Source organism: Geotrypetes seraphini, chromosome 3 (assembly GCF_902459505.1).
Source record: "Geotrypetes seraphini chromosome 3, aGeoSer1.1, whole genome shotgun sequence".
Classification (NCBI taxonomy): domain Eukaryota; kingdom Metazoa; phylum Chordata; class Amphibia; order Gymnophiona; family Dermophiidae; genus Geotrypetes; species Geotrypetes seraphini.
The window spans coordinates 318,358,280-318,384,118 of NC_047086.1; the positions used below are offsets into that span (position 1 = coordinate 318,358,280).

The 25,839-nt window shown below is 38.2% G+C and overlaps 1 protein-coding gene across 1 annotated transcript in view; it reads left to right on the plus strand.

Annotated features, from left to right (window-relative positions):
- Positions 1-2,234, plus strand: part of FERMT1 (fermitin family member 1) — a 130,810-nt gene extending 128,576 nt beyond the window's left edge. The window contains exon 15 of the mRNA XM_033939982.1: positions 1,683-2,234. Within this exon, the coding sequence (XP_033795873.1) occupies positions 1,683-1,856 (174 nt within the window). The 3' untranslated portion in view covers positions 1,857-2,234. The remainder of the gene's footprint in view (positions 1-1,682) is intronic.
- Positions 2,235-25,839: the final 23,605 nt, after the last annotated feature.

Here is a 25,839-nt window from a genome sequence, read left to right on the forward strand (position 1 = left end):
AGCCCTTTAAACACCAATAACAGCAATATGCTCTTATCACACACCTCTCTGAACGATGACCAGCACCACCAAAATACGGCTATTGGGGTTTAAAAGAAAATTTCATCACATCACTCCGCTTTACGTACAGTATCACTGTTTACCAATGTTTTATAGAATTCAAATCAATTTTATTTTTTTTTTAATTTTATTTATTTTTATTCAATTTCCTATACCGTTCTCCCAGGGGAGCTCAGAACGGTTTACATGAACTTATTCAGGTACTCAAGCATTTTTCCCTTTATCCCAGGACAAGCAGGCAGCATATTCTTTATGCATGGGTGACGTCACCGACGGAGCCCCGGTACAGACCTTTTTAACTAGAAAGTTCTAGTTGGCCGCACCGCGCATGCGCGAGTGCCTTCCCGCCCGACGGAAGAGTGCGTGGTCCCCAGTTTCTTCGTTTCCGCGGAGCGAAGAAGACGCGTGTATTTTCAACGATCGTTGAATCCAACTTTTTGCCTTCCCGCTCGCGATTTTTCTCTTATTTTTCTCCCTTGCCCTTCGGGTTTTTTCTTATTTCATTTTCTCAAAAAAAAAAAAAAAAAATTTTGCTTTTTTTACTTTGTTTTCGATCCAGCCCCGGCGGGGCCTGTTGTCACCATACAGGCCTCCGGGTTTGATTTTGCGGAGGCCGTGTTTCCATTCATGCCCCCGCAGCCGGGTTTTAAGAATATCCCGGTGGGCTCACAATTTATCTAATGTACCTGGGGCAAAGGGGGGATTAAGTGACTTGCCCAGAGTCACAAGGAGCAGCGTGGGTAGGAAACTAAGCTATAAAAGAGCATGGATGCCCATTGTCCTGTATCAAATATTAGCTTAACCAAGTATGTGCACATCTAACAGGCGTGAGCACCTGTGCCAGTACTAGGACAAGTATAATTGAGATACCTAAATGATGTAGATACACTCATACTCTATTCTATAATATTCTATAAGGTATGTATGTGTGTTTCCTACTCATGCTCCACCAATGCTTTTCTCTCCCTTCCCCCGCTGCTCTTCCTTCTACTACACCGGCCCTATCTGCACTGCACAGCTTGGCTCGTGACCTTTAAGCTGCAGAGTGCAGGAAGGAATTCCGTCGTAGTCACACAAGACTGCGAGACTTATGTCAGAATTCTTCCTCCACTGTGTGGCAGTAGATGTAAGTGGCAGCTCTGGGGTGGAGGGGTAGCTATGGTGCTTTTAATGGCTCAGAGGGGGGGCACTGATTTCAGTTTGCAGGGGGTTGCCAGATATCCTGACTCTGCCCAAAGTCCATCTGTATCCCATATTGAAAACCATCAAAATCGCTAACTCTGTATTGTAACACCATTACAGAAGCTCATGTAAACTGCTCTGAATTGACTTCCCAGGCATTAGCAGCAGTATCGAAGCTTTCACTAAACAATATTAACTCAAAATCATCTTCCAGACTACGGCAAAGGTTTGACTGATATTACTGCTCATATTCTTCACAAGGCGGAAAGGTTCTGAATAATGGTAACATATAGGTAGAGTCATTTTTAAAAGCATTCCAACATGCAAAAAAATGCAGAACCCAAAGTAATAGTCTGTTTGAAAACTTCATGTCCATTGTGCACATATGGGCTGAACCTGCTCCATATCGTCCAACCTTATGTCTGTGTTCTGTATTTTAGGTTGCTATAGAATTTGATCAGAATGTGTCCATTGCTTTCACATGCCTCAGTGCAGACTGTAAAGTGGTCCATGAATACATTGGTGGCTACATCTTCCTATCAACTCGCTCCAAAGACCAGAATGAAACGTTAGATGAAAATCTGTTTCACAAATTAACTGGAGGCCAAGACTGAGCTAAGAAGCCCGCTTCATCTTATTCATGCAGAGGAGACAGTGGAAACAGCAAACTTTTATTCTGTCTTTTCTGGATCTTATTGCTACCAAAGAACATGTGACATTGTATAAATATGTTTTAATATATTGCATTCTGTGAATTAAGGCTAGAACATGGTAAACTCCTACTGTTTAGTACAGTTTAATATTCATATTTGAATTCTAGAACTTTGCAGCGCACGAAGATGGCTGGGTAGAGGATTAGCTCTGTTGTGACAGGCAAATTTTATTAAGATTTTGGCAGTTAAAATTAAAGAAAAGTGAAGGAAAAGAGAGAACTGAAGTAAGAAATGGCTTCGGGTAAAACTAGTAAAAGTAATCCGGTGAATTCAGGAGCAGGAAGTAAAAAAAGAACAAAAATTGATTCGGTATCCCCGACAGCGGTCCCGCTGCCTCAGGAAGAAATTGATAACAGTGATTTGATGAATGAACTTCAGAAAATTAAAGAAATAGTAAGTGATAACGCTAAAAATATAAAAGATGTGAAGAAGGAAATAGAGAGTCTGACAAATAGAATGCAGGCAGTTGACTTCAAAATTGAGCAGTTAGAAAAGCATGCTGAGAAATCTGAGAGAGATACTGGTGTGTAAAAAAGATCACAGAGAAATAGAGGCGTTGAAAAAGGATTTTGAAGACTTATCAAATCGTGAAAGAAGGAATAATTTGCGTCTGATTGGGATACCTGAGGGGATTGAGCAGAATGATCCTATTCAATTTGTGACTAATTTTATCCCAAAGATCTTGCCATTTAAAAGTTCTTTTCCTTTGGAGATAGAAAGAGCACATCGGATACCGATGAAAAGATCAAATAGTCAGAAGGGTCCCCGTCCAATAATCTTTAAGCTGCTAAGACATCAGCAGGTGGTAGAGATTATAAAGCTGGCTAAAACAAACAAGGATCTTAAATGCCAGGATTCTAAGATCTTTATAGTACCTGACTTTGCAAAAGCTACAGCCTACAAAAGAAAACAGCTTTTGGATTTAAGACCTAAACTGAGAGCAATGGGAGCAAGATATGGATTGATATACCCTGCTATTATGAGGGTAACTTATGAGAATAAAACTTATAATTTTGAAGAAGCAGGCAAATTACAGGAATTTCTAGATCAATATAATTTGCCTATGGTTTCATGAAAGTATTTAGAAAATGTAATAAATAATATACTTAGATTATTTTTGGTTTATATTTTTGAGTGAAAATTGAAAGATATTTTATAAAGAAGGAAAAAGTGGAAAAAAAAAATAGAAAAGGAGAAAAATATTTTCTAGAAAATTGTTGAAGTTAGATTAAAAGGGGATCAACATTTCAAACAAGATTTAAAGAATAGAAATTAAAATTTTAAAGAGACAATAAGAAAAGAAGATTTTGACAAGGTAAGAAGAGGGATGGAGCATATAGGAAGAGAAAAAATATGAGGAACAATTATAAGATTTGGATGGTTTCTCAATGTGAGTTTATAATTTGCATTTGAGCGTGACTGAGATAATAATATGAGGACACATAAATGCTGCATTGGAGAAATGTGGGAACTTAGAATATAATAAGATGAAAAATACAAAAGACTATTGATGTAAAGAGAAGAAGATGTGAAGATGGACTGATGGAAATGACTTGAGCATTATTTAGATTTACAATTTGCATCTGAAATTGACTGAGATATAAGGATGATGTTGCAAAAATACTTTATTGGAGAAAGATGAAATAGCAATCTGCAAGAAGATGGAATAAGAGACTGAAACAGCAGGATGAAGATGTACAAGTGTTACAGTTGTGCAGAATGGAGAATAGACTGTAATAGATTGAAGATGCAATGAAAATTAATGAGAGTTTTAAAAAATATGAGGTCTGCTTGGTTGAAATGTTTGATCCTTCTTTTGATGTAAGAAAAAAAAAAAAATGAATATTATAGGATGGAGTGATATATGTTCCATTGAAGTTGTGAGAAACTTAGGTTATACAAAAAAATAAAATAAAATAATAATATTAATCTTGGGGGGGTATATATTGTAAGAAATGGTTTCCGAAATATTGGGTATATACTTTTATAAATATATTAGAGGTATAGGATGGAAGAATGTTTGGAAATTTGAATGAGGGGGGAAGTATATAATAAAGAATTATAGTAAATATGGGTATTTAGGGTATTGAAGAATGGATTGACTGCAGGAGAATTTAGTGTTGGTTATTTGAAAGATTAGAGAAAGAAAAATGAGTATGTTATTGCCTGTGGGGAGTTTATTTTTGCTCAGTAATATGTGCGTTTCGAAGTTTGCATTTGTGTTAGGGGAGGGGAGGGTGGGGGATGGGAATAGGGGGGATGGGGAAAGAGGGGAGGGGGGAGACTCATATATTGGTTTAAGGAAAAAGAAAAAATGTATATTTTATGTTTGAGTGGATTATATATATTTTTTATATTTTATTTGTAAAATGGGTTTTAAAATTTTTTCTTTGAATGTAAATGGCCTTAATCACCCTATAAAAAGGAAAAAGGTATTGGAATATATTAAACAACAAAATATAGATATATGTTTCTTGCAAGAGACACATTTGTCTGGAACAGAGTCTATGAAGCTGACAGATAAGTGGATAAAACAATGTTTATTTGCACCAGCGGTAAAAAAGAAGGCAGGAGTTGCAATATTGATTAATAAAAAATGTCCAGCAACATTTAATATGGTTAAGGCAGATCCTCAAGGAAGGTGGTTACTTGTTGACATGAGCATGGGCAGTAATACAATGGCGTTACTAAATATATTTGCACCTAATTCGAATCAAAGTGAATTCTTTAAATCTCTACAACAATTAGTTTTACCACTGGCTACTACTAATTTAGTGGTGGCTGGGGATTTCAATGCTGTTATAGATCCAATAATGGATAAAAAGCCAAGTAGAATAATGAAATCAATGGGATTAGATAATTTGGTACAAGTATGTAATTTAAAAGATATATGGCATATTCTTCATTTTAATGATCGGGAATTTACATTTTGTTCACATGTTCATCAATCGTTCTCAAGAATTGATTATATTTTTGTTTCAGATCAGATGGTACAGCAAGTTATAAAAGCTGACATAGAACCAATGGTAATATCTGATCATGGTGGTATATGGATAGAAGTTAATTTAGTAGATCCAGATAATTCCAAACCTGTATGGAGGTTTGATAATACATTGCTTGCTGATTCTAAATTTTGCACAGAATTTCAAAATAAAATAAATGAATATTTTAGACTTAATGATTTAGAGGAAATTTCGATTGGAATTTTATGGGATGCTTTCAAAGCAACTATGAGAGGACAAATTATATCATATTCTGCATATAAAAAGAAACTGTTAAGAAAACAATATGTGAATTTGGAAAAAGAAATTAAGAATTTGGAATTAAAATTGGTTAATAAATGGGAACAGGAGACATTTCAAATATTGTTAAAAAAAAAATGTGAATATAATGAAATTTCCTCTGGGTTAGTAAGGAAAGATATTTTTGCTCAGCAGGTGGTGTATTATGGTAGTGCAAATAAGGCTGGAAGATTATTGGCAAATTATTTAAAAGCAAAGAAAAGGAAGGAGAAAATAAGCATAATTAAAGATGAGTTAGGAAATTCTCATTCTCAAATTGGAAATATATTAAAACAATTTTTAAAATATTATAAGTCATTGTATTCTTCGGAGTCTTATTTAAATAAAGAGAAAGATGGGATGGATTTTTTGAGTTTAGTTGAAGGTCCTAAGGTTCCTGATCATATAAAAAGAAGTTTAGATAAACCTATATCATTAAAAGAGTTACAAATGGCATTGAAATCCCTTAGAGTTGGGACCGCTCCAGGTGGAGATGGATTTACAGTAGAGTTTTATAAAGAATTTCAAATTTCCCTATTACCGTATTTATTAAAATTATATCAGGATCAACTGAATAAAGGTTGTATATCAGGCACTATGGTAGAATCTTTAACTATTGTTTTGCCAAAGCCAAATAAAGATCCAACATTGGTTTCAAACTACAGGCCTATATCTTTAATAAATGTAGATGGTAAATTATTAGCTAAGATTTTAGCATTAAGATTGGCTAAAGCTCTTCCGCATATAATAGGAATGAATCAAACTGGATTTATTGCTCAAAGACACTCTTCTAATAATACTAGACTGGCATTTCAGATGTATTATTTAACAAAACAAATTAATGATCCGGCTTTTTCAGTTTCACTAGATGCTGAGAAGGCTTTTGATCGTGTAGAATGGAGTTTCATGTATCAAGCTATGGAATGGTTTGGTATTGGATCCAGATTTATACAAATGATACAAGCATTGTACAGCTCCCCAACTGCTCGCTTATATATAAATAATAATTTTTCGGATGCTTTTAAGTTGCAGAGGGGAGTTAGACAAGGTTGTCCATTATCTCCTTTGCTCTTTGATATAGTTCTTGAACCCTTATTATTAGCTATTCGACAGGCAAAGGACATACAGGGTATTCCATGTGCTGGAGTGGAATATAAAGTATCTGCTTATGCAGATGACATCTTGCTTCATTTGAGGAATCCGGAAACAACAATCCCATGTCTACTGAAGGTCATAGATACATTTGGAAAATTCTCAGGATATAAAATAAATTGGACTAAATCAGAGATTTTACCTTTAAATGTGCATTGTACAAAAGGTATACTTGATACTTTCCCTTTTATATGGAAAGAGGATGGAATAAAATACTTAGGTATTTGGCTGAATAAAACACTTGAAGAGACAATAAGAATAAAAGAAAAATTTTTATTACAAAAAGTTACAGAATTGTGTGAGCAATGGAATCCTTTACATTTGTCCTGGTGGGGAAGAGTACAAACTGTTAAAATGATGATTTTGCCTGTGGTTTGCTATCAATTGGGAATGATACCAGTGTTTTTTCAGGGGTCTTTCTATAAAAAATTAAATAGTATTCTGGTTAAATTTATTTGGCTGGGTAAAATTGCAAGAGTGGCTTTAGTGTCTTTGCAAAGACCAATTAAGGAGGGTGGGGTAAATTTTCCCAATTTTTATAGGTATCATCAGGCCTATATCATGCGCCAAGGTATGTATTGGGTCCTCCCAGAGCTTTTGGAACAATTACCAGAGTGGTTAAGGGTGGAGAGATCACTTATCTTTCCACTTAGGCTTGATCTTTTGCTTGGTATAAAGGTGCCTAGAATACGTAAGGACAATAGAGTATTAATGGATACTTGGAAAACATTAAGGTTTGTAGACAAATTAACTACTGATTCTATTTTAAAATCGAAACAACAGACTATTTGGGTAAACTCCAAGATACAAATAGGCGGGTTTAAGGTTGTCTGGAAAGATTGGATTAAAGCAGGTATAAGATCATTAACGGAAGTAATTGATAATGATAAGATGCTTGAATTTTCACAATTGCAACATAAATATGGTCTGAATAAAAAACAAAGTTATAAGTGGTTGCAATTGAAGCAGGCTATTCAGGTGGGGTTCCCTGAATGGAAATCTTTAAATGATCATTACAGCTTAGAATTCTTATGTTTCCAGGCAGATTTTCTGAGTCACCAGGCCGCAAAGTAGTATAAAATTATATCTAATTATTTGAATAAGAAGCCTAAAAATGGATTAAGAGATATTTGGAGCATTGAGATTAAGCATCAGATTAATGCATCTCAATGGCCACGTATTTGGTCTTGGAGAATTAAAGGTACGATGTCAGCATCTATTAGGCAAACATGGTTCTTTTTGTTGCATAGAGCATTCTGGACCCCTACTAGATTACAAAAATTAGATTGCTCTAAGTCTAATAGATGCTGGCATTGTAAAATTGAAGTTGGAACTCTAGACCATCTTTTATTTTATTGTCCATGTATTCAGGCATTTTGGATATCAATATGGGATCAAGTTAATATGTTGATGGAGAGTCATGTGGCTTTATCCTATGACACAGTGATTTTTGGAATGTGTATGAGGGCCAAATGCCAAATATCTGCAGCAAACAATAAATTATTGTTGATTCTTACGGGAGTGGGAATTCAACAGATAACAACTAATTGGAAAGACTGTTCTAGATTGAATTGTAATTTTTGGTGGAACTCAGTTTGTCATATGTATAAGATGGAAAGATTTTTTGCGATACAGAGGGGGTATTTTAAAAGATTTCAAGAGGTGTGGAGGCCATTAATTGAATATTATAATGAGTAAAGTTTATTCTTTTTCCTTGGGGATAATATATAGAAATGGGATGGGATGGGAGGGATAGGGAGGGAAAAATATTGGAAAGATGTTGTTATGAAAAATAAGGAGATATATGTAATAGGATGGGATATTTATTGTTGTGCATTACTGGGTATAATAAAATGTTTAAAGTGTTTGAGGAAGAAGGATGGGGGAGGGACAGATTTCATGTCAGATTAATTGTATTATCAAATTATATAAATTTGGAAGGAATATTTTATTGATATGGAAAAGGGTGGGAGGTGGGGGGGGAATAAAAACATGTATAATAATATTGTTTAAGAATGCCAAGTGTGTTATGTAAATTAATTGTAATAATACTGTACACTTGTTGAAAGGAATAAAGATTTAAAAAAAAAAAATATTCATATTTGGCGATTAGTATCCATGGGCTGCTCGTTTCAGAGTTTGCTTATTCTCAAAGCTATTTAAAGACATTAATAGTAAAATGGAGTGGTCGCCGTGTTAGTCCACTTTTAAAGGTAATATGTAGAAATAAAAGAAAACATAAAGGAAATAAGATGATCCCCTTCTTATTGGACTAACGTAATGCATTTTTTGATTTGCTTTCAAAGGTAATGATTTTATGGTGAGAATACTAAAAAGACATTTTAAGACAATCCAGGATTGTAAGACCTTTGAAATCAAAATGACAAAATATTATGACACCCATCAGACAGGACTTAACAAAGATTATGGTTTTCTATGCATCACAACCATAAAATGATCCTGCTTTGTCACCTTCTTATCATCCATAGCTCTCTGTATCTCACCCACCCAGCCCTCTGTTTCTTACCCTACCCATCCCTTCCCTCTTCCTATGAGCCTGCCATTGGAATGCTTTTATGTTTCAATTATATATAGAGATATTTGTCAACATTTGCTTATTTCTGAAGAAAGTTTACCTTCTAATGCTAATCAAAAAGGGCCTGATTCTCCTTTGGACGCCGATATCAGCGGCTGCCTAAGAAGTGGCCGCCATTCGCAAGTCAATCATGTGTTGGCATCCAAAAGAGAATCACGTCTACAGTCTGGGTCGGATGCCCGAAATATAGGCCAGCATTTTGCAGACCTACATTTAAGGCATCTGTCTTGTGTCTACGTAGACGCATAGCGGTGCTTTAGCCCACCCAAGGCTACTTACGGGCAAAGCCACACCCATGCCCTTCCTTGGGCATGCTTAAACAGCACTTCGTGTCTATGTAGATGCATTGTTTGTGTCCATAGATGCGCTTCGGAGGCCTACAATGTGGGCATCCTGGCTCGGAAATTATTTTTTTTAAACATGCGTCCTGATTGACTGCCTACCAACACCTGCCGTAAAGAATCGGGCACAAAATGTTTAAAATTAGTCCAATAAAAAGGTATCACTTTATTTCCTTTATGTATTTCTATATAAGACATTAATATTAACATGGCTGTTTTTATTAATCTATCTTGTAGACACTGGGGTTATTTTTCGAACAGAGTTTCATTACGTGGTTACTGGCAGCCAGGAAATGCATAACTCTGTTATGCATGTATTTTCAATCACTTTCCTTTGAATTCTATATAGATTGTCTTAATTTGGGCACAAATCCCAGATCTGCATTTAAATTAATTAATTATTGGCATTAATTGTCACTAATTAGGGCTTACGCGAGGACCTGCCTATGCCTTATTCTGGAACACTGAGCATCTAAATTTCATAACATGCAATTCAAGCGACGGCGTGACCATGTGACGGCGGGTCAGGAGTATTCCCAGAAATTAGGCGCAATGTTATAGAATACTTGGATTTCTGCACCCAACTGCAATCAATTGGGTGCCAGGATGTACCCCAGGTTTCAGCATGGCCTCATGCCCAAAGCTGGGTGTGTGAATCAGCCTAACTTTGGATAGCAGACAAACTGGAGAAGATCCCCTTCCTCCCACCCCCACCCCATACACACATAAAAAGGTATAGAATCAATCTAAATTCTAGACAGTGGTGATTTCATATTACAAGGAAAGCCAACATATGTCGAAATGAGAAAAAAGCCTCAGAAGTCCCTGTGCATCCAGTCATAAGACTACATAATAAGAGCATAAGAATATCCTTACTGGGTCAGACCAATGGTCCATCAAGCCCAGTAGCCCAATCTCACGGTGGCCAATCCAGGTCACTAGTACCTGCCAAAACCCAAAGAGTAGCAACATTCCATGCTACCGATCCAGGGCAAGCAGTGGCTTCCCCCATGTCCTTCTTAATAACAGACTATGAACATTTCCTGTTATGAAACTAATATCATTGATTGGCAAAAAAAACCTTTTATATTGCTTTTCCTTTACTCAATAAATTTGCTTAAGGCTGAATACTTCAATGTGTGCCAGTAAACAAACACAACACGCAGACACTTATCTGTACGGGGACTTTTGAGGCTTTTTCCTCCACTCGTATGTTGGCTTTCCATGTAATATGAAATTTCCACCACTGTCTGGAATTTAGATTGATTCTACATCTAACTTTGGATGCCATTTACTAAATCTAGCCCTATATAGATGGCATCAGCTTATAAAAATGTCTGCCCAATCAGAAAATATCTATTTCCCTTACCCCTTTTTTTTTTTTTTTTTTTTTACAAAGCCATTAAATCCCTATGAGCGTTGAAGCGATTACACAGCAGCAGCTGCTACCACAGCTTTGTAGAAGGAGCCCAATATTTTAGAGAGGCTCGGGGAAGGCAGATAAGGGTGAAGTGGCAAAATTATCCATATTACCCAATATTCAACTGCTATACAGATATGCTATATGGCAAATTAAGGCTTGCTGAACTTACACATTAATTTAAACACCATGGCCTGTCTTCAAATTGAAATGCTGACCACCGCCATTAAATATTACCTCCATTGTTAACTAAATTTCATAGAAAAAGCATGTGGCCCAATTTGACATTAATGCAGATTATAAAATAAACATTTTCACCACTGAATTTATTCAACTGTAATATTACAGGTGTGATACCAGCTCACTTCAAAAGAAGTATGACAAGTCATAAGTACACACAATTTCAAATATTAACTTTACTGCAGAATTGCATGATTAGTACATTTGTAAAACCACATTGATTTATCTTAGTTAAATTTTCAAGCACCCACGGGGAGCACTGCAGATGGCAGCAAAGAGAAAGCAAAATGTTGACAATTTCCAAACCCCCAGCAAAAGATAAGAATATGTTTTGATGATCCTAATGTGTGTACCGCATGAGATCTTGTCACTATTTTGGATCCTGTCAGTTTAGAAGCAGCAGGGGCTAGGCTTCCATTTGCCTAGAAATTTCTTGAACATGCCATAGAAAGGGTAAGTCGTGTGGACATGAGAAGTCCTCTGGGTGAAATTTTCCCGGTGGTAAGAATCTTGTTTGTGAATTTTCCACAGTAGAAGTCTTGTTGATGAGATCTCATTGAAGATGGTCTTCTGTGGGAATAGGGTTCTTGGAGGTCATTCAGATGGGAGCAGAGTAGTGCATGGTTTTAGAATGGCCTTCGATTAATCTTCAGGGAGTTGGGGGCAGTCCAGACTGGAATGGGGTTAATTAGCCCAGAGAATTTTGAAATGCAGCATATACATACTATACTTATTGGGATAGTTTGTGCATGCTAAATATATTTTAGCATGAATTTTAAGCAGCTCATCTAAATAACATCAGTCAACAAATATTGCCTTTAAACAACATTAACCAAAAAATTCTGATTTCGATCTAGAACTGGTTTAGAACTACAGGTCCCTCCTTTTCGTGGGTTCATATTTCACGTCTTTGTTTATTCTCGAGTGTTCCATCAATAATTAAATGTGAATATTTTGTGGCCATAAGTTGTATTGTAAAAAGCTGAGCGTGGTCAGGCCCGGGACAGAGCTGACTTTGCCCCTGAGTGACATCATTTGGGGGTGTCAAGAAAAAAGGCCCTGACCAGCACCAGAGAACTGTGTTATTTGCAAATTTATGGTATTTGTGAGGGGTGTGCCTAAACACCCATGAATATGGATGGAAAGTTATTCACAAATTTATGGTATTAACAAAGTGGGCTATGCCCTTAATCCCCAAAAATGTGGAGGAAGACCTGTATGTTGGAAAACCAAATAAAAATCCATGCTAGTTCAAACTAATCCAAGTTAACACTGAAGTTCTTTCATAGTCAGTTACTCATCACTACTAAAAATGATCCTATGTTTGTTGACGGATCATTGGCTCTACTCTTGTTCATCATTAGAAATTAGAATTATACTATTAGAAAATTTGACTGTGGGGAAAAGGTACAGAGAAGGGTGATGAAAATGATAAAAGGTTTGGGATGACTTCCCTATGAGAACAGGCTAAAGTATCTAGGGCTATTCAGCTTGGAGAAGAAACGGCTCAGGGGTGATATGATAGAGGTCTATAAAATACTGAGTGGAGTGGAAAGGGTAGATGTGAAACGCTTATTCACTCTTTCCAAAAATACTAGGACTAGGGGGCATGAAATGAAGCTACTAAGTACTAGAGAGTTACAACAACCGGAGAAAATATTTTTTCACACAATGTATAATTAAAGTCTGGAATTCTTTGCCAGAGAATGTGGTGAAATCAGTTAGCTTAGCGGGATTTAAAAAAGGCTTGATAATTTCCTAAAGAGAAGTCCATAGGCCATTATTGAGATGGCTTGGGGAAATCCACTGCTTATTCCTAGGATAAGCAACATAAAATCAGTTTTACTCCTTGGGATCTTCACAGGTACCTGTGACCTGGATTGGCTACTGTTGGAAACAGGATACTGGGCTCGATGGACCTTCAGTCTGTCTCAGTATGGAATTCTTATGTTCTATGTATAAATACATATTCTTCGAACTGTTCTACTGAAATGGGGCCCGTTTCACCACTCTGTCAGATTCCTCGGGAGATAATTTACAAATTAACCGTGTCCATATATTGCTCAATCAACTCAGTAGAACATTTATTTGTTAGAGCTGCATCTTACTGCTGATGCATTAAGTAGTTCTTTACTAAGGGTTCCTTTTACTAAGGTGCGCTAGTGGTTTTAGCACATGCATAGTGCGCACTGCATTGTTGCGTACGCTAGATGCTAATGTCACCATTGAGGTGGCGTTAGTTTTTATGCGTAGCGCAGGTGCAGCCGCAGTCATCTGCAGCGTGCGCTAAAAATGCTAGCACACCTTAGTAAAAGGAGCCCTAAGGTGTGGGAAAAATGTGGCCCTAGCATGCCTTTGTCCCTACATATTAGTGCCACATTCTACCGCAGCAGTTAATGACCACATTGTCTTGAAAAACCACATGATTTTGCAGACTTTAAATGCACTGTGTTGTAAACTATTGACACAATGCCCACCGGAATGATTACAAGAAAAGATTGTGACAAATGGAACAGAAACTCATATTTAACTTGCGGAATGTTTAGCCAGAAGGGCTTAACGCAAGGATTGAGTGGCTTGCATATTTTTTTTTTTTAGAGTAGGTCCCCTTAAATTTCTTCTGCATTCTGATTGGAGCAACTTCAGTAGGAAGTGCTGAGCCATTCCCGCTGCTTTTTTTTTTTTTTTTTTTAATAATCAGGCACCATTATAGGAGGATTAGTGCGTGGGGGTTAGTGTGTTTCCCCTTAAGCAGCCGGCCTGACTGGTGAAACAAGATTTCTTGTTGGGTTTCATCTGAATGGGACTGATCTGTGGGCGGTATCTGGAAGTTTTGCATTATTATGAGAAGAGCCCAGATTTACAGGACCCCATCAGATAAGTTACCTTTTGTGCACCTTTAACCCAGTTGCGAGTGTTTCTTCTAAGCTGCAAGGTGTATGGTATATGGGTTGGAGTTTTTTTATGCCAATGACTGACTTTATGGCAGCACTTCATTATCTGTGAATATGACTGCTACTTTACTCTGAGGCTTTTTTCTCCTCCCATTGCAGTTGCTACATTATTTGTTATATGTTCACCCTGTGGTTCTACTCCCTTTTAAGAGTTATAATTGTTATTCTGTTGAAATCTGAATTTTTTAAGGTTCACACACTAGTGTTACCATTATCACATGCCTATTTAAAAAAAACACTAGTGCGCCAGCACTTGCCGATGCCTAGTTTGTAGGTAGTAAGGGCCCATGCACTAATCAGCATGCAGTGCGCTAACTGATCAGTGCTAGCATGCTCACTTTCCACTCTCCTCCCCCACAATATGCCCCCTCTGCCATAAAAATTAAAATATATTTTATAGCGCGTGGTTTGCACATGCTAATCTCAGACTTACTGGAGGATTTCCAACGGTAAGCCCTTAAGCTGTGCTAAGCATGCACTAGCGTGCACCATATCTTAATAAAAGGATTCCATAAATTTGCAAGTTGTGTTATTCATGCAAAGATAATGCTACCTTTTACAGCAGCGTTATCTTTCCTCCGCAGGAGCATTAGCCTGCCAATATACAGCCTGATAGTCCCAGAGACCCTCTTAAAGGAGTAGGTGTGGGTAAAATTCCCCAACCCTGATTTCTTGATCAAAGACCCCCACCTCCTAAAATTCCCTTACAAATAAACCAATCCCCTGCACCTACCAAAGGTCTTTCTAGTGGCTAGAGGAGGACTGGAATCCTAGAAAATGACAAGAGGACAAAGATTGTTTTTGCAAAACAGGAAGTTACATTAGAAAGAGGGACTCTGGCAGAGGGAAGGTCCAGCCCAGAGTAAAGCCTGTGAGGATCAGTTGCGTGGGCTGTGCCTTCATGAGGTATGAATAGGGCTGTGGGAGGGGAAGGAGATATAGGACTTCTGGTAATCATGGGGTGGGGGGTATTTTTACTGCTGGAGCAAGGCTTTTTACTGCTCCCATGGGGTGGTAAAAAGCTTTTCTCCCACATCCATGATTTTTTTTTTTTTTTTAAAAAAATGGGGAATTTACCATGGTTTATCATGGATATCCACAGTAAATTGTCCCCATGTTATTCTCTAAATAATCCCCAATCGCTCCTACTCTGAAAGCACCTGGTTTCAAAATGGTGGCCAATGCCCCTAGTGGTGGTTTCATGATACTGCTGCAATGAAGACAATCTACCAAATAAGGGAGTAATCCCTTATTTGGGAACCTAATCCCTAGTATTAGTACGTATTAACAGTCTACTGCTAGGGGGGGGGGGAGTGGACCTTTGGCTGCTATTTTGAACCCAGGAACTGCCAGAGTCGAATTGATGAGGGATATTTATCTACCAGGGTACACCCTGGTAGATGCTTAGAGGGATGAGGTGGTATTTGAGAAAGTGGTTCTGTTGGAGGAAGAGAGGGATTTGGATCAAAAGATGGAAGGGTTTCCTGTACAGGCTCTTTAAAAGATAGCAGGATCTGATTCGGGGCCTTCTCTATTTGTGTTGCTGCAGCCAGGAATGAGTGATGATCCCAGATGCAGCAATGCAAAATTAAATGTACTGTTTAAGTCACCTACATGGGTAATGAGATACTATGAGTAGGTGAGTGACTCGTGTTAAATTTTGCTTTGATAAAATATTGCATTTTACCACAGCTTAGTTCCTACGCCTCTCATTCTTACTTATAACAAATACAGCTCACAAGTAACTATTTTAGCTATGCAATCTATAGTTATATATCAGGTTATTTTTTATAATTAAAATGTGAAAACTGGCTTGAAATACATTAATATTTTTTTCTATTTATATTTGGCATGCAGGTAAAAAACTTTAAACATTATATAGCTGTGCATGTTTTCAAATGTTTTCTTATTCTAAATTTTAAATAAAAAATATTTTTATTGAAGTGTGACTTGAACCTACTTTCCAAAGAGAATTGTATGTTTTCTGTAAGTATATACAGACCAAAACAAAAAAACCCAACAAAACCTGCAGTGAAGATGCAAAGAAAAAACCAAGACAAAACTGCAGAGAAATGTACAGGGTGCAGGAATTTATTAAACTAACAAAAATCTTAAAAATATATATAACACATATAAATCAAATATATGAGCTACAGTAATTATATCCAAAGAACTGGTATTAATATTCGTGTGGACCGGACCCGACACAGTCCGTGTTTTGAAGAAACACTTCTTCCTCGGGGGTCCCAAGCAATGTTCCCTCTAACTTTTCATAGGCTGTGTGCGCAAAAACTTTCATCTGTGCATTTTAAAGACAAACTAAATGTGTGTGCTCTATAAAAATGATTGCCAGAGGGCCCGGAGTTTAGTTATGGGCATTTATGGGCAGGTCTTTGAGTTTAGTCTGAATTAATGAAAACACAATGTAATTTTAGTTACACTTTATGTAACATAAAGTCTCATTTCAATAAACATAAATTATGTTTCATTGAAATGTTTCATTGAGCGCTACCTATAAATAAGGTATCATTGTACTTTATTCTTAAAATTTAGAAAATAACAGCAATTTAATTTTCATAGTTTTTCCCTGCAATCTTTCATATTTATCCAGTCCGAATACATTCTGTCAAGATCTGTTGAGCCTCCATCTTGAAGGTGACTCTTAACACGCATCAGCATTTCCAAATGCTCTAAATGTAAATGATTCCTTTGTTTAGTCTTAAAATTGTTCATTAGACTAAAACCACGCTCAAAATCTGAACTAGATGCTAAGAATGTGGCACCAATGTCCATCAATTTTGCTAAATCTGCAAATTGATCATTCAGAAATGCAAATTTCATCATATCTGGAAAGCTGTTTATCAGATTGCTTTTGATTTTTTTCTGCAACAAGGAATTTAAAGTCATTGTATTGCTGAATAATAACACTTTAAACAAAGAGATCTGATATGTCCATTTCCGAAGTCAAAGTCACATTGTGATATTGCTGTATAGTCAAAAGCAGACCATTCCTCAACTTCATTTTCAGGAAATCTTTCACCCAGATGCAAATATAGGATGTTGATGAAGGTTAATATGGAATTAGTATCCCCTGAAACTTTTTCTCCAGACCTCATCCTGTTGTCAAGAAGACTGTTGACTTTATCACTCCACTTAACCTTGTCACCTAAGTATTGTTATTGAAGTTTGTTCAATTTACCCTGTGCAAGATGATAAGCTTCCAATTGTGTCAAACCACGTTTTTGAAATGCCATGGTTAAGGAAGCCAGTTCTGATAAGACATCATTCAAAACTTCAAGTATAATATGAAATTGTTCACTGTTCAGCTTCTTATAGCAGTACTTTGCAATAGGATCATTATCTTTGTCTTTTTCAAAATATTTTAACAGGGGTTCATAATTTTGAATAATTGCTTTAAGTGCAAAGTGTCTAGATAACCAGCGCACTTCATTCAGATGCATCTGCTATTTCTTGAAATTTGCATCGTTTAGTAGAAGACCGACAGAACACCGTGTACACAGTTCTTATTACAGTTTCTACTTCTTTCATCAGTTTTACTTCTTTCCATGAATCAGAAAGTCCCAAATCTTACCGATGTGCAACACAATGTTGCTGCACTAAATGTGGAATGTCTTTTCTCAGCTGTGCTGCAACACCATCTATTTTGCCCAACATAATAGAGGCACCATCAGAGGTGAACATAACCATTTTATTCAGGTCAAGTTCATGTTTCCTATAGAATTCCCTAATTGCTGTTACTATTGATGTAGCATCACATGCTTCCAACTGTAGCATCCCACCAAATGATGTCCTATACTCATTTGAATTGACTGGTCAATACTTAAAGTAGAGTATTAAGTACTTGTTGACAGAAATGTCTGTGCTTTCGTCAACAGTTAACATATGATACATTGCTAATTTAATGTCTGCCATACGATCATCTTGCACGATGCCAGGTATACTAACATACTTCGCCATGTGCTCATTGATATCTTTAACAGAGAGCATTGAGATATTCATCTTAATGGCCAGCATAACACTGTCGACAAGAACCTTAATTTCATCAGGACTGGAACGCTTCCGTTCATTGCTAGTTTGCCTGTTTTCTTTTTTGGTTGGGCTTTCAAGCAACATGTTAACCAGTCCCCCTCTTAAATTCAGATTTTTACTTCTGAGATTCCTAATACTGCTGGTATGAGATTTACTTGATAGATGGCGTTTCAGAAAGTCCAGTTTCCAAACATCATCCCATATTTTTCCAGTAGAGAATTTTCCAGTTGCTTTGGCATCTTGACAATAACAACACACAATTCCATCGTCTTCGTCATAGGTAAACATTTCACACAGTCGAACACACATTGTATTTCGAGATTCCGGTGTCTCCGTTTCAACAATTTCTTCAAGTGTCCCAAGTGTTGGTACGTGGAATATCAGAAAACCAGATTGGATAAAATAAAATCAAAAATGAACAGGTGTGAAAATCTCCTGTCTAAGGTGCTGTGAAACACAAAGTACAGAGTGTTTCACAGTGCAGCGCCTTAGGAGATTTTCACACTGGTTCATTTTTGATTTTGTGTATTTTATCCAATCTGGTTTTCTGATACTCCACATACCAACACTTGGAATCCCTGAGGAAGAAGTGTTTCTTCAAAACAAGGACCGTGTCGGGTCTGGTCCACACGAATATTAAGACCAGTTCTTTGGATATAATTACTGTAGCTCATGTATTTGTTTTATATGTGTTACACATGTTTTTAAGATTTTTGTTAGTTTAACAAATTCCTGCACCCTGTACATTTCCCTGCAGTTTATACAGAACAAACACATTTCAAATCATTTTCTGCAAGTTTCAGGTATTTTGTCTGAACAGGCTAAATCAGTATTACTTTCATCCCAGTACATTGGAATGGATTGGATTTATTTACTTGATATACCTCTTGTACCAACATATTAAGTGGTTTACAAAACTACAAATTTCTGAGATACAACACAACACAATATATGTCTTATAAAGATATCACATACATTAAGACTCAAAATCTAAAACAAGAAATTTACAATAACTTTTTTCAGAAAAATCTGTGATGTTGCTAAAATAGAGAACTTCAATCATTACAATGAAAGATTTTCAACATGATCCATAGTGTTACCGAAATAAAACTGACTTCAATCGTTTTTGAAATGATTCGCAAAACAGCAACGCAGACACAAAAGAAATGTGGAATTGATGGGCCTGATGAAATCTTTATTTGAAAAAGGTGCAGACAAAATAAAAATAAAACACAGTAAAATGTATGTTTCAGTCATAAAAGACCTTCTGGGGTCTGGTACTTCTATAAACTACAAATTGAGATTGCAAAAAAAGGCAAACCAAGATACTCTGTACAATAAGCATAGCTGATCAGAGCAGTGCCAGGCATACAAAGCCTGTGGTAGCTGGCATTTAAAATAAAACTGACTAGCATAAACAGTCAGCCCCCTGAGGAAGGGGGAAGAGAGGCCAAAAAATTCTTTGAGAAGCCAGGCCTTTTAGAAGTCCAGACACAAAAGAACAAAAGATTGTGGAATGCAATGATCTTGGCAAGGCGTTTATTAAGACAAATCAAATTAAAAAAAAAAAAAATGATCTCCACTTCATGAATGACTGACATATGTTAGAAACATGACAGTAGATAAAGGCCAAATGGCCTATCTGCTCTGCCAATACCCGTAACCATCATCTCTTTCTCGCTCTGAGAGATCCCACGTACCTATCCCAGGCCCTCTTGAATTCAGACACAGTCTCTGTTTCCACCACCTCTTCCAGGAGACTGTTCCACGCATCTAAAAAAGTATTTTCTCAGATTACTCCGGAGCCTATCACCTCTTAACTTCATCCTATGCCCTCTCATTGTAGAGTTTCCTTTCAAATGAAAGAGATTTGACTCATGTGCATTTACATTATGTAGGTATTTAAACGTCTCTATCATATCTCCCCTCTCTCGCCTTTCCTCCAAAATATACAGATTGAGATCTTTAAGTCTGTCCCCATATGCCTTATCACGAAGACCACACATCATTTTAGTAGCCTTCCTCTGGACTGACTCCATTCTTTTTATATCTTTTTGAAGTACGGCCTCCAGAACTGTACACAATATTCTAAATGAGGTCTCACCAGACTCTTATACAGAGGCATCAATACCTCCTTTTTCCTACTGGCCATACCTAACATGACCATTTATTTTTTCATCAAAACAGGACATCTATTAATTGTCAGTACAAGCTGCCACAAAAGGTCATAGCAGCCATTTTAAAAGGCACCCATGAGAAAGCAGAAGTGAGTTAGCAGTGTTCCTGCTCCCCAAGACCCCCGCTGGACCACTAGGAATACAGGTAAGCCTGGGGGGCCTACCTGGACATCAGAAGAGAAGGGAGGAGGGCAGGGATTCATTCCGGGGGGGGGGGGGGGGAGAGTAGGAAGGGAGGGACATGATTTAGGACATACGGGAGGATAGGAGGGGGATTAGAGAGGTCTGAAGGGGATCAGGAGGGGTGGGTTTTTTAAAATAGTTATGCGGACTCCAGCCCTATATTCAGGGTTGGCATCAGCATAGCTAAGAGGCTTAATTTAGGACAGCACCCCCTGACCTGCCCACTTTTTAGTTGGGCAATCTGGGAATATTCAGCTCAATTCTCTAAAGAGCCACTGAATATCCCCACTTAGACAGTGGGAAGCGATTTAAGAGGATGTTGGTCCCTCTAGGTTTACAACAACCCCCATGGAAGAAAAACAACTTTTTGCATTCTCAGGAGAGATAAGCAAATGGCAGCACTGGTAATCTTGGGAAAGGGAAAGCTCAGAGTATTCACCCTATAGATTAGAGAAGAAGGCAACAAGCAAGACATTTGCAGGGGGGGAGGAGAGGACAGAAACAGAGGCTAAAAGCATTTGATATAGATCATGGGAGGTGGAGCCCAAGGGCGGAGGACTGAAGGCTGTAACATCACCTCTCCTTTTAGTGCAAGCTAGAGGTCCTTCATCTCCCAAGCAACGAGGTATAGGGGCATGATGATTGGCATTCCTCCCTGAGAAACATCCCAGTAAAGGTTGCAGCCTGGGAGAAAGAAAGGAGGTTCCTCTAGGAAAGAGCAGGGCATACTTCCCTGCTATAAGAAACAAGGGAGGATCCCCTGAGAAGGAACAAGGCATGCTTCCCGGCTGCAGGAAAGAAGGAGGGCTCCCATGGGAAGGATCAAGGCCTGCTTCCTGGTTTCAGCAAAGAAGGGAGGTGTTCCTTCTAGCAGGCAGCCCAAGGCCCAGAGAGAGAAAGGAACAGGGTATGCTTCCTTGAGGCAGGAAGGGAGGGAAGGGTTTTTCTGGGAGGAAGCTATAGATCCTTGCTTTCCAGCATAGAAGAGATTCCCCCACAGATGAGAGGCAGAGCAGGCCTTGCCTAAGGGTGGATCCTGACAAGCTGCAGAGACACCAGAAGGAAGCAGCGCTGCAGGGGAAGAGAACCTTGTGTTACAGCTAGTTTGGAACAACATGAGCCCCACAGGCACAAGAAACCAGATACCAAAGGTCAGAAGCAAAAAGTTTAACCCCTTGGCTTTGAGTTGTGCAGAAGTTGGAAGAACTTTTCATTTTGAGCCAAGGCATTAAGAAGTTTTTGGGTTTAGCCTGACAGAAACTTCAGTGCACTCAGCTGCAAGCCTAATTAGTGGAAATTTCACAGCTGAGGGGGGATAGGAATCAGTAATATCCTACTTGTGGGAGGTGATGAAACCATGTAAAGACATTATGATTCTAAGGCCTCAGTTTGCCAATATCCTGCCAGCCTGAGAAGTATGTAAAGCTGTAAATACAAATTTTTAGATTGAATCAGGTTGGGCAGACTAGATGGACCATTCGGGTCTTTATCTGCCATCATCTACTATGTTATTATGTTACAGAGTGAGGCAAGGGACCCAGCTTACAAATACCCTCCTATTTGAGTTGAAGGGATAGCTGCAAAACCCATGTATAAAAAAAAGCAAAGACCACCCACCCTATTTGTATAATTCCTGAATCCTGGAAGAATAAAGACTTTTTGAAGCATTTTGCAGAGGAATTGTGACCCAGGAGTTTAGAGTCCAGTGGAAAAGGGGGATGGCCTGTCATGGCTATGGCTGACCAACAGAAGACACAATTTATTATTTTTATTTATTTATTTCATGTTCTATCCTGTTCTCCCCTAGAGCTCAGAATGGGTTACAGGTTAACATACATAATATACAATTAACAGGTTACAGTCTAGCTTTCAATCCTTAACCCTACTCCTCTGCCCTCCAACCCAGCCAGCTGATTTACCGTTCCCCTTAACTGTATCCATGACATCCTGTTTGTCTTTGGGAAGCAGAGCTGAGCTTCTGATGTCATAATGGCTCTTCCACCAATAAGAGCCAATCTCATCAGTGATGTCACAATGGCTAGATTGTCCTGTACCTCCTCTGCCTTCCAACCCAGCCCGCTGATTCACCGTTCCCCTTAACTGTATCCATGGCATCCTGTTTGTCTGTCTTGCCTGTTTAGATTGTAAGCTCTTTCGAGCAGGGACTGTTTTCTTACTCTTTGTGACTGTATAGTGCTGTGTGCGTCTGGTAGCGCTATAGAAATAATTAATAGTAGTAGTAGTAATAGTAATTTGCCATAGTTAAAGTGCAAGATTTTTTGATACAAGTTTATCCTAATTTGACACCTACTACGGATCTAATACAAATACAATACTAGCAATGAATAGAGAACTTGAGGTTCTTTCTGAGTAATAATGAAGGTCTATGCCTAAAAGAAAAGTTAGAAGTTCCAGTGGCGTGTGGGTGGGGGCGAATCCCCTGAAGGCCCTGAGGGCACTGCTCTGAATTTTATTGGTTAAGCAGGCAACAGGCAGTTGCTGCTCAGCTAATCAAATTCAGATGAAGCTAATAGAATACCCCTTCAAGGGGGGTTCGCAGAATCCCCAGCCTAAGAGCCTTGCTTTTATTTTTTGGTTTACTTTTTGTTTAGTGCAGTTTGACTGCTTGAGCAGGTTGCCTACTCAACAAATCAAACTGAATCAAGCAAATTGTAAACAAATTAAAAAGCAGGGTTGTAGAGATGGGGATTCAATGAATCCCCTGAAAGCCCTCACCACATGCCAACTTAGAATATAGTTGTGCCATGCTGAGGGAGAGCAAAGATTCATCAAGCCCACCATCTTATTTCCAAAAGTAGGGAAGTTTCTGGAAGATCCCAATGAATAGATCCATCCTTGCTCACTCCCAGGGATAAGCAAATAATGGATTATGAATGTTTCCTCCAAGAACTTGTCCAAACACTTTTTAGATAGCTTTACCACATCTTCTGTCAATGAATTTCACAGCATAAATGTATATTGAGTGAAAAAATGGACACTTCTTCCTCCATATTTGCAAGTTCGGCACTCGTGACTTTGATTATTCATGGTTTTTATTGTGCTGGCTCCGCCCCTGAATGACATCATCCTGGAGTGCCAAGAAAAAGTTCAACGCTTCTTTTTTCAGCATGGTTGGGCAAACGGCAGCGTTGGAGAAAAGTGTGCAGAGAGAAGATTTCAGCTTTCACTTCAACGTAGTCAGGCAAATTAATTAATTAATCCTGCTGTTGATGCTGATGCCATCAAGTTATTGAAAGAACTCTGAAAGCTGTCAAGCCAGAGACAGTGAACTTGTGCTGGAAGAATCTTTCACCTGAATGTGTAAAGGAGTTCACTGTCATTGCTACATACTAGAGAATGACACGGGGAAAAAAATTTATCACCATTCCTGCCCCATCCCCGTGAGCTCATCCCCATCCCTGACCTGTCCCTGCGAGCTCAGTCCCTGTCCCCGCCCTGCAAACTGTCAGATCCCACCCGCACAAGCCTCGAATAATTATGATTTCATACTGAACTTATTTTATTAAAGTATAAAAAGAGACTATTCTGTACAATTGTCATTTTATAAACACAAATAATACAGTGCAAGGATCAACAAAACCCCTCTCTCCCCTCCCTTTCACAAATGTTCCCTCCACTATTGTGAAAACTGAACAAACCGAATTACTACAGAATGCTACATAGAAAAATCAAGCTAATAGAATACTTCAGTCACACATGGCAGCAATAGTGTTAGGGGAGTGCAACTAGGGCAACTGCCCTCTGGTCAGAGAGAGCCCTAAGCCAGCTGGAAGCTAAAGAAGCACAGCCTGGGCTTTGCGGTCCCCAGTTATGTCTAATACCAGCTCTAGCAGATTACATATTTCAAATCTGAAATATTCTAATCGCAAAATATAAAATAAATTATTTTTTTCTACCTTTTGTTGTCTGGTAATTTTATTCTTCAAATCACATTGGTCTCAAGCTTTGGTTTTGGGTTCCTTCTGTCTTCATTGTGGCATGGCTGGCTCCTGAAGGTAAAATAGGCTCAAGAGGAGCTAGGGGAGGAGATGTCGAGTCTGACACGGGTGCAATTTTTTTACCACAGGAGCAAGACTTTTCACCGTTTCCATGGTGCGGTGAAAGGTCTTATCCCCCATTCCTGCGGTAAACCAGTTGCAAATGTCCCCATTACTGCAGATGTACTGCGGGGACCATGGTTTACTGCGGTAAATAGTCCCCGTGTCATTTTCTACTACAGAGCCAGTCAAAGAAATTATGAAAGTCATCGTGGACTTGGCAAAGAAGTTGGGTGGAAAAGGCTTTCAAGATATGAATCTGGGGGATATTCAAGACTTAACAGACACCAGAGCCATCGAATTAACAATCGTGAATACCAACAATAAGTTTTATTCATGATTTCATGGTATTCGCGAGGGCTATACCACAAACCCTGTGAATATGATAGCAAAAATTTATTCATGAATTTTTGGTATTCGCAGGCTGTCTTTGACCCTAACCCTCGTGAATATGGACCTTCTAGGACTATGATGTGTTCCTACAGTTTGAATTCAGAGGCAGCAGAGGGAGGGGCAAATAAGCCAAACTCTGCCCCTGTCCCCTCTCAATGGTTGCTGATGCTGTGTAAAGCACAAACTTGTTAGGGCCATGACTCCTCTGGTTCAAATGCCTATGAAATAACCTGTCTATTCCCCATTCTTGTGGTTCAAATTCATATGAAACAACCTGTCTATTCCCTATTTATGTTTTTGCACAGTCTAAAAACATAAGCCTTGCCATACTGAGACAGACCAAAGGTCCTTCAAGCCCTGTGTACTGTTTCCAGCAATGTTCACTCCAGGTCCAAGTACTGGCAAGATCCCGAAAGAGTACAACAGATTTTATACAGTTTATCTTATAAATAAGAAGTGGAATTTCCCAAATCCATCTTAATAATGAATTCCGGACTTTTCTTTTAGGAAACTGGTCAGCCCTGTGTAGTGAGTTCAATTATATTCTGAACCATTACACCATCTGATTAACTACAAGTAATAAAAACCTAGAATCCAGTTTTTGATTTTGGCCCATTGCCAGGCAACATACAAAGGGCCTCATCTCCTAAATTTAGAAAATATTCTTGGATAAACCTTTCAGCGAAATGTAATTATGAGATTTGGTGCCATGCAGATTTTTACTTACATTTTATTGCATCAGGGCCAAATGTGAGCTGCCCTGCTTAAAACACCATATAAAAAACTTCAAACTAATATATACATATATCACATTGAAGTCAGATTCCTTTGTTACTCCCAAGGAATTAAATTTGATTATCATAACCACTGACCTCTTGTTTACTACTGTTTAGAGTTCAATCAATATCCTCTCATTTGCCATAGGGCTTTTTATCCTGGTGTGTCATCTTATCTATCTGCTCTTCTTATCTCCTCTACTCCCAGTAAGCCCAATCCAAAAACCTGCTGGCGATTCTCCCACTGCCATGTGTGGCCTTCT